The 10,041-nt window shown below is 36.1% G+C and overlaps 1 protein-coding gene across 1 annotated transcript; it reads left to right on the forward strand.

The window, feature by feature from the left end:
• Positions 1–9,312: 9,312 nt before the first annotated feature.
• On the forward strand, positions 9,313–9,717 carry LOC108465380 (putative lipid-binding protein AIR1). Its single transcript, XM_017765715.2, has one exon. The coding sequence runs from the start codon at positions 9,313–9,315 to the stop codon at positions 9,715–9,717; it is 405 nt and encodes a 134-aa protein (XP_017621204.2).
• The last annotated feature ends 324 nt before the right edge of the window (positions 9,718–10,041 follow it).

The following is a 10,041-nucleotide window of genomic DNA, read 5'->3' on the forward strand; positions in this document are numbered from 1 at the left end:
TTAACACATTAACAGAAGCACTTACCAAGCGTTTTTACCGAATTGGGCCCGTTGGCCCACTAACCCGTTTTTATCCCATTAAGCCCAAATATACCGAAGTGCACGAAATTATGCACTCTGCAATCATACTTCTTGCGATTACCAAAATTAACAACCAAACCACCTCACAAGCGCTTGCACGCTCGCAAGTCCACAAATGTCGGCTTTTTGGCTTTTCGGCTTTTGCCGACCTAGTCTATGCGTGGGTGTTGTTTACACACCTATTTATGACAAAACGCTGACGAGTTCCACACACGAATTGCCTACAATCAATTACTAATACGTTAACTATGAATCCATAGCAACTTATCTGTAAAACTCCTTACCAAAAATCGACCATTCACACTTTAGGCACTAGTGTTCTTACCTTTGCCAAAATATGAACTAGATCCAGATTCAATCATTCCAATTATCCAAGCATTCGATCAGTTGCCTTTAATCCATACTATAGGAAAACAAATCAAATAACACCACTAAACCCTTTTAGTTTAGTCGACAGGCACCCTTTGTATATAGGGGTTTTTCGGCTTTTACCTTAATTCATGAATAACGAAAAAAAGATTCAAGCGTTTACCTATATTGTTATGACACTACTCCCAATCGATTGTAGATCCAACCACCGCCCAAGGAGGGAAAATATTCAACCAAGGGTTCGGCCTTTGCAGTACCTCAAAGTAGTAAGATTTTGGTTTTGAAAGAAAAGATAAGAGATTTGGCTTCAATGGAAATTAGGCTAACCAGTTTTGTTGAGGATTTATGAGAGAAAAGAAGAAGAATTGAAGGATTTAGGTTCGACAAAAAGATAGGATGAGAATCGACAAGAGGAGAAAGAAAAGAGAAGAGGGGAAGAGATGAGAGAAGGAAAGAAAAGAAAAGAACATAGAAGAAGGAAAAAAAATGAATCCTAAAGGCCAAAATATACGGCATTTAATATAGCTATGGCTGAAAGAGTGCCTTTCGGCATAGGAATTCTTTCCCAATTCCAATTCCCGAATTTCCTTAATTGTTGGCCTCATCCAATGTTTGAATTTCATTCAAACTCCTAGCCAATCGAGCCCACCGTTTCCACCGCTTCAGCATACTGCCAAGAGTCCCGATCAGACCCCAATTCCTTCCCCACGCATGCAGCAAAAATCCAAACCTTGCGTGTGCGAACTGCAGCTCAAACCCCAGACCTCCGTCCACCTTGCGGCTACGCCCGTGCTGCTGGTCACTGCACCAGGCTTCCTTCCTTACTAATATAAGGTCACAGTTAATTTTAAACCTTACCTACTGAAGCTCCAGTCCACTTAAAAATAAAAGAGAATTTCGCCTTCCACGCGACTTGAACCTGCGACCTTCTAACCCCACACACACGTTGCTTGCCACTGCACCGAAGTTCCTTTCATGACATAATCCTTTCACATTTAATTTTAACCTTTACCCGCTTCAGTTCTGGCTTGTTAAAAATAAAGCAGAATTTGCCTTCCCTTGGAATCGAACCCATAACCTCCTGGCAAGCCTAGCAGCTGCGCCATTTGCTACCCTGACGCTCCTTGTGTTAAATTATACTGCAACCCTCTTAACCTTTATTCCAATCGCGATCTACATACTAAAAAAACTCCTAAATTGCGCGCTGTGCCTTGAACCTGAGCACCTCCCGGCCTTCCTAGCGTGCTTAGCCACTAGGCAGTGCTCCTTTATGCTAAAACTCAGCCCAAATTATTAATAAGGCCTACTACCCATTTCCTTAAGAGACCAAATTTAAGAATTTTGTGGGCCAAACCTCGGACTTTTTCCCACGCTATAAGCCCTTCGTTATTTATTTAATTACTAATAATAATAATATTCATAAAAATTTTAAGCATATATACAGTAATAATTTTCTAATAATACTAATAATTTTATCTCTTAATACTAATTAAAATTTCGTAAAAATTTAAAATATCCGTAATAATAAATATAGTAAAAATTTTCTAGTAGTAATTTAATTCAAAATTTTCTTCTTAAACTATAATATTTAAAACTTCTTAATTATTTAGGTTTTCTTCTATCTGAAGCCCAGACTTAAAGCCCAACTCTTCTAGGCCCCAAAAATCGGGGTGTTACAGCGACCAAGAGAATTTCACGAGGGGGATCTTGTGCTGAAAAAGATCCTTCCTATTCAGAAGGACTTTAGAAGAAAATGGATGTCGAATTGGGAAGGGCCGTATGTCATAAAGAAGGCTTTCTCTGGGGGTGCATTGATCTTAATGGAAATGGATGGAAAGAGTTTACCCAATCCAGTGAATTCAGACTCAGTCAAAAAGTACTTTGTCTAAAGGAGAGAAGAATTCAAGGTGAAAACCCGCAAAGGGCGCCTTGAGTTTTTGAAAAAAAATGGAGAGGCCAAGGTGAAAACCCGCAAAGGGCACATTGTGACCAAAGGGGTTTTGAGTTGAAAACCCGAAAGGGCAGCTCAAATTTTAAAGAGCACATGATAATCTTGCTATATCTGATTCAATGAAGAGTGAAGCGCGCTGCATATTGGGGCATCGACAAAGTACTTTGGGTCTTTTAAACACATGTTGAACTCAAGAAAGTCTTCATGGAGCTAGCATATAAACGCTCAAGTGGCGATATCTAGGGCATCTAACTTTTGTCCTATTTTCTATCTTTAGATTCTTATTCTTCTCAAAGATAGGCTTTCAAATTAATTTCGTTTGTATTTTTGAAAAATTTATTCAAATCTAATTATTCTCAAGATTAAATTCATCTTCCATTATTCTTAAAGTGTGTTGCATTAAATAATGATAGATGAACTAAATAATTTTCACAAATGAAGTTTTGTTCATTACTCTAAAAATTTCTAGATAATACAAGAAACTAAAATGGAAAAATTATTCGAGAAATTCACGTAAGTGAGGTTCGAAAGAACTCAAGGAAATTCTTTCTTTAGTCCAAAATGATTATTGGACAAATCAAATGATTCGATCCTAAGAGAGGAGCATCTTACAAACATTTTGGTAGGTCATAGCATTTGAAGAATGGTACAAACCCACAGGCTGAGTAGGAATGATAATTCGAGAGAAATAAAGTTAAACTTCAACGAAAGAATGAGTAGTGATGTCTGGAATAGGGGTCATATTCATAAAGATTTTGCATTATAACAGGTTTAATTAGGAGCATTTGACTCATTTCGATCATAGCATCCTAATCATTAGGCATGAACTCATACGCATTATACAGGTTAAGTCCTTCAAGGGACACTGAAGATTGATGTGCCTTAATCCCCTAAGCAGTAACAGGATAAAGCATAGCAGATCTGGCTTTCACGTGTTTACGCTAAAGCAAATCTAAGATGATTTGGCATCTCTGTATTGTCAGGGAGCAGATCGAAGATAGTAGATTTAGCGTCTCTGTATTGTCAGAGGGCAGATCGAAGATAGCAGATTTGGCGTCTCTGTATTGTTAGAGAGCATATCGAAGATAGCAGATTTGGCGTCTTTGTATTGTCAGAGAGTAGATCGAAGGTAGCAGATTTGGCGTCTCTGTATTGTCAGGGAGCAGATCGAAGATAGCAGATTTGGCGTCTTTGTATTGTCAGAGGGCAGATCGAAGATAGCAGATTTGGCGTCTCTGTATTGTCAGGGAGCAGATCGAAGATAGCAGATTTGGCGTCTTTGTATTCTCAGAGGGCAGATTGAAGATAGCAGATTTGGCATCTCTGTATTGTCAGAGAGCAGATCGAAGATAGTAAATTTGGCATCTCTGTATTGTCAGAGAGCAAATTGAAGATATAGTAGATTTGGCTTTCACATGTTTACGCTGAAGCAGATCTAAGATGATTTGGCGTCTCTATATTGTCAGAGAGCAAATCGAAGATAGCAGATTCGGCATCTCTATATTGTTAGAGAGCAAATTGAAGATATAGCAGATTTGGCTTTCACGCGTTTACGCTGAAGCAGATCTAAGATGATTTGGCGTCTTTGTATTGTCAAAGAGCAGATTGAAGATAGCAGATTTGGCATCTCTGTATTGTCAGAGAGCAAATCGAAGACATAGCAGATTTGGTTTTCACGTGTTTACATTGAAGCAGATCTAAGATGATTTGGCATCTCTGTACTGTCAGAGAACAAATCGAAGAAACAGATTTGGCATCTCCATATTCGACGGAGAGTAGATCGAAGACATAGCAGATCTGACCTTTATTGAAGCAGATCCAAGATGATTTGGCATCTCTGTATTAGACGAGGAGTAGATCGAAGACACAGCAGATCTGACCTTCATTGAAGCAGATCCAAGATGATTTGGCATCTCTGTATTAGACGGGGAGCAGAACAAAGACATAACAGATTAGACCTTCATTGAAGCAGATCCAAGATGATTTGGCATCTCTGTATTAGACAGGGAGCAGATCAAAGACATAGCAGATCTCACCTTCATGTGTTTAGATCGAAGCAAATCCAAGATGACAGATTTGGCATCTTTGTATTAGACGGGGAGTAAATCAGAGATAACAGATTTGGCATCTCTGTATTAGACGGGGAGCAGATTAAAGAAGCAAATTTGGCATCTCTGTATTAGACAGAGAGCAGATCGAAGATAACAGATTTGGCGTCTCTGTATTAGACAGGGAACAGATCAAAGATAGCAGATATTGCCTTCCTGAGTTACAGAGAAGCAGATTGAAGCCGTCAAGAGGCCATTTAAAGAAGATCAAGGATCAAGAACTCAAGACTCGGTGAGCCCGGGCCCAGAAATAAGTCCAAAAACAAAAATAATAAACCCAAAAAAAAAATGAAGTCCAAGTTCAGTCCATAATTACAAATACAATTTGGCCCGATCGGAATGGCCCATTACTTGAAAAGATTTAAGGTCCATCTACAACCTTGACTCATATGGAAATATAATATTCAATGATATGCAATCTTAGATGTGATATACAATCTTAGATATGATATACAATCTTAGAAGATATGATTTTGTAATCTTAAAGATTTAATTTGTAGATACCTTTTAATCTTAACTGTTGATGTAATTTATCTGTACTGTTGGATTTGAGGAGGTTCAACTATAAATAGAGGCCTCTCCCTTCATTGTAAACACACTGGAGTTTTGGGAAACAATTAAAATTTTTGAGAGCTTTCACTCAAATTTCTCTCCCTCTTATGCTCTTATTTTCTACGGTTTGTTCTTATTTTATTCTTTGTTCATCTTCATTTTTCAACCCTTTTTATTTTGATTTAATCCATGTTTCCTGATTTTTTATATATTTTTAATTTTTTTAATAATTTTAGTATCATATCAAACAATTTCATTTTTAATAATTTTTTAATATTACTCTTAGTAAATTATTTTTAAATTTTACTCAAATCATTATTTTAAAAATATATTTCATTTAATTGTCATATTTTATCCAAAAGTTTTTCTAAAATGAGGCAATGTTTTTCGCATTTAGGAATTAGGAAATAGTGCCCTAACATGTTTGGGTTGCGATTTCCGCTTGTCTAAATGCCTAAAGTATCCTTCTAAATAGATTTTTAAATCACGAGATGATTTCAGTTACGAGAGTTTAAGAATATCGTATCCTATCATATTGGATGTGATGTTTGTATTCTTTTGTAGCTAAGGAATCTCGATTTTTTAACTTAAATAATTCTGGTTTTAAAAAAGGGATCTTATTTTTAAATCCTTTCAAATTTTTGACATTAAGACAGAAAACTATTCAATTTGGTACCAATTTTGGGCGTTGCAAGGGTGCTAATCCTTCCTCATACGTAACCGACTCCCGAACCTGTTTTCTTAATTTTCGTAGACCAAAACATTTTATAAGGTGATCCAATCACACCTAAAAAAGGTTGGTGGCGACTCCCGTTTTCATTTTTCAAAAGTCGATCCCCGTTTTTTCAAACATCCCTTTAAAAAATGGTTTCGACAAGGTCAAATCGGGTATGGCCTATACAGCACCGTTTTGGACCCACTAAAATAGGCCCTAAACGGTGTCATTTCAAGCTCTTTATAGAAACAAAAATAAAAACCCTAAAATGAAACACCTAACCACTTTAAAAAAAATTAAACTAAAAACCCTAAATTCTCTCACTCTACTTATTCGGTCGAACCAAAAAGGTACTCCGTCCAACCACCGTTTCGCCACCGTAATCGGCATATAGCATCATGCAAAGACATATTCTGACCCTATTTGAAAACATATCCGAAGGTTTCGCCACTCTCAAAACTCATAATCCCATCTAAGCTTCGATTATGACGAAGCAAATAAGGATTTAAAGGCGCCATTGTAAAGATAAGTCCCTCCCCTTTTATATATATATATTTTTAAACGCAGTAAATAAAGATCAAAGAAATAGAAACAAAATAGAAAAAACGAGATCTAAGATCACTTTTCAAAAATTAATTTTTAATTGCCTTTGTATTTGTATTCAGTATGCCTTTTTTTTTACGAAGTTCACAATTGGCCTTATATAGCGGAAAAAAATGAAATTACAATAACACTTTTTATATTTTCTATTATTTCTCTGTTGTTGGGTTTGTTGCTGTGTATTTGTTGTGGCTTGTTAGTTTGTTGCAGGTACAGCGACACAAGGGTTTCCAGAAGCTTCACCCTGCTTGGGCCCTATGAGCCTACCTTGAAGTCGAGCTATTGGGGTTGGAGGCCATTGCTGTGGCATGAGGGAGCTTCAGAAACCCTTAAGGTTTCTGAAAGAAATTTAGTCATTGGCCTTTTGGGTCAATTTTGATTTGGGCTATTGGGCCAAAGGTCTATTTTAGATTTGGGATATTATTTTTAGGCCTTTGTACTCGGATCTATCAAAGCTTAGGCTAATAGGGCTTTACTTATTTGGGTCTGACATTGAATTAGCCTGGGCCTGTTTAGGTTTTAAATTAGCTCCGGCTTTGTGTGAGGTTTGGGTTTAATTAGGCCCGAAATGAGTTTGGCATTTTGAAATACTGTTGTAAATGGACAATGGATCCTTTAAATAATTTGGTTTATTATTTATTTTTTGGTTTTATTTTGTGGTTTTTATTTTTTGTATGAGTCCGGGCGAAATGGGCTTTCTACAGGATTCATGTGTTATCTTCCTCTCTATATTGTAGGTTTCGGATAAAGAATGAAGGGCTTGGAGCATCGGGTAAAAAATAGTGAAGAGAAATCATCTGCTCCACCAAACTTGATTCAGCATGGTGTAACACAATCTTCAATTAAGAATTTCAGATAGCAAGCAGCACACTCCACTGTGAATTCTACGTCGGGTGGAGCCAGCCGATTAATACCCTAAAAATAGAGCGTGATGTGATTAGGCGAAAAAGGAGAGGAAAATGAGTGAAAAAAAAAAGAACTTGGAGGCTAAGGAACAATTCTCTGACACCAAAGGGAACTTCAACCTTGCAAAGACGAGAAGAAAAAGAGATCTGGAGCGCTTGGCTTTTGTTCGATGATCATTTTTATCTCTAAATTATTTTCTTTTTACTTTTTTTTCAAAGCAAGTTTGTTTTGAGTTTCTTCTTGTGATGTTTTCTCAACGCAACAAGAGCTAAAATCTATTTTCTTGGAATGATGATGAATCATACTATTTAGTTAATTAAATATTTTGTCTTCAGTTGTTTCAATCTCTGTTAATTATTTATTCAACTTTAAGCTTATTTAATCTCTTTCTCTGTCCACCAAGTTGTATTAATTTGGTGATCTTGATTTGTCGTAGAAGAGAAAAATTAAGGTTTAGATCTAGACTAAATAGATTAGGGTTAACTTTAGTAACGTTGACGAATGGGTTACTTTAGAGCTAGGATAGGAATATACCTGATGCGCAAATCAACCCAATAAGTTTTTTCGTAGTGCCTTTACTCGATTTGCCTAGCATAGGAGTATAGCTGGTGGGGAAGGGGGATTAACTTAGATAGATACTGGGAGGGTCTAAATAATGCCACCTAATCATAGGTTAATAATTATATAGACTGAAAAATTGAATGAGAGATAATTGATTAACTGAATTAGGTAAATTAGAGTTCCAAGATCTTTCAGAATTGATTGAGAAACTTAGAAATTTTCATTTTTTTTTTTTGTAGTTTAGTGAAATCTCTTTAATTCCTTTAGTTTAACTTTAGTAGTAATTAGAATTTCTTTTCTTGATCCGGATTAGATAAAATTGGTTAATTAGTATTTAGCAGCTTAGAATTTGGTCCTCATAGGAATGATATCATCTTATCACTTTATTACTTGATCAGTAGATGCACTTACCTAACAAATTTTCTCACAAGAAACCAAAAAAGAAATTAACTAGTAGTGGAGTGGCTATCATTTTTTTTTTTTGCTCAATTAAGAAATTACAAATTTCAGCATTTGCAAGAAATGCAATCATGCTACAAAATGCAAACATTCCCCCATCAAAAAAGACCCTTACCCAAGTACCCAAAACCAACCACAAACTAGTAAAGGCAAACAATCAACCACCAGAACCCCAAAATCCCCATCTGTTAAACAAAACTAAAAACAAAAACAAAACCAACACGAGAAAACCTGATAACTCCACATAACAGCTTACCAACTCAATTGAAAAAACACAAATACAACACTCCAAAAATCACTACCATTCCTTAAACATACCAAGCCTTTTCAACCCTGTAACCGCCAGCGCAAAAGCCATCATGTTACCGTGCTTATCCATTTTCGAAAAAAAGACATTACCAACTCTGTACATCCTAATTTCAAATCACTTGAAGAAAGTGTGCAGCAACCACGAACAATTTTATCTTCAATCGAACACCAATATTTAAACATTAACTCTCAATTAAAACCTTCAATGCGCCACTCTCAACCATATCGGTAACATTTGATGCTGCAAAACCGGAAGTTTATCACACCATTACTCCCGTTGAGCAGGTCAAAGATTTTGACATATATATATTTATGACAGAAACCTTAATTAGTCCATGCATGTCTGCAAATGTAATATATATATATATACATATATATATACATATATTAATAGCATTGTACTCATGTTACTAATTAAATCGATTAAAGATGCCTTGTGATAAAGATATCATCCATCATAGACGTGGGAGAATTTTATATATATAGTTGCCAGCCAAACAGATACTCCAAGATCCAAGATTCTCCAATTAATCCGACTTAGTGCCTCCCATTTTCTAGTTCTAAAAAGGCTTCAATGTTCATGCATTCCAGCTATAAAAACCCTTTGCTCCCTTCGCCACCTTCATCGGCAGTTTCAGCTTAATTTCTCACCAACAAAAAACTCATTTTATCAATCACTTCAAATCATTTTCTTTTGGGAAATGGCTTCTAATGTTAAAGCATCAACTGCTCTTGTTCTTTCTCTTAACCTTCTTTTTTTTTCTTTTGTAAGCTCTCACAATGTCGAAAACCCCGTTTATATTCATCCCGGAGATGTGTACCATAATGGCAGAATCACTCATGGTCATCCCGGTACATGCAATCCCCTAAATCTCGGAGTATGCGTTGGCCTGTTGGGTTTGGTGGATGTTAATCTCGGAAACGTACCTACAGAACCATGTTGCAGTGTGATTGAAGGATTGGTCGATCTTGAAGCTGCAGTTTGCCTTTGCACTGCTGTTAGAGCCAATATGTTGGGCATTCCCATCGACCTTCCTATTTCATTGAGCGTCTTACTCAATAAATGTGGAAGAGAAGTAGCTACGGAATACATTTGCAGCACTTAAATAGCCTTCTTCCCTACAATGTTTGATTTAATTGTGTCTTGAAGTTTCCCTTTTTTATTTGTTCCATTTTTTATGTTTCCTTTCTGATTAACTCTTTGTATTGTTGCTCATGAGCTGAGGAAGGCTTTTCAACCTTTCCTTTCATTTTTATTCTAAATAAAATGAAAATTTTATTTCAACAAAAAATTCTATTTTATCATAATGAGTTTGAATGGGTGTTTTAAGGGGGAAAACTCTTAATTAATATTTTCAACATTATTTTTAATGTTATATGACTACCAAGTGGATTTTTTATTTCAAAGTGTCAAACCAGCGAATTTAACA

This window comes from Gossypium arboreum, chromosome 10 (assembly GCF_025698485.1).
Source record: "Gossypium arboreum isolate Shixiya-1 chromosome 10, ASM2569848v2, whole genome shotgun sequence".
In the NCBI taxonomy this organism is placed as follows: domain Eukaryota; kingdom Viridiplantae; phylum Streptophyta; class Magnoliopsida; order Malvales; family Malvaceae; genus Gossypium; species Gossypium arboreum.

Bases quoted from the DNA above. Each gene is read 5' to 3' on its own strand.
- LOC108465380 (XM_017765715.2), top strand. From the start codon at position 9,313: ATGGCTTCTAATGTTAAAGCATCAACTGCTCTTGTTCTTTCTCTTAAC.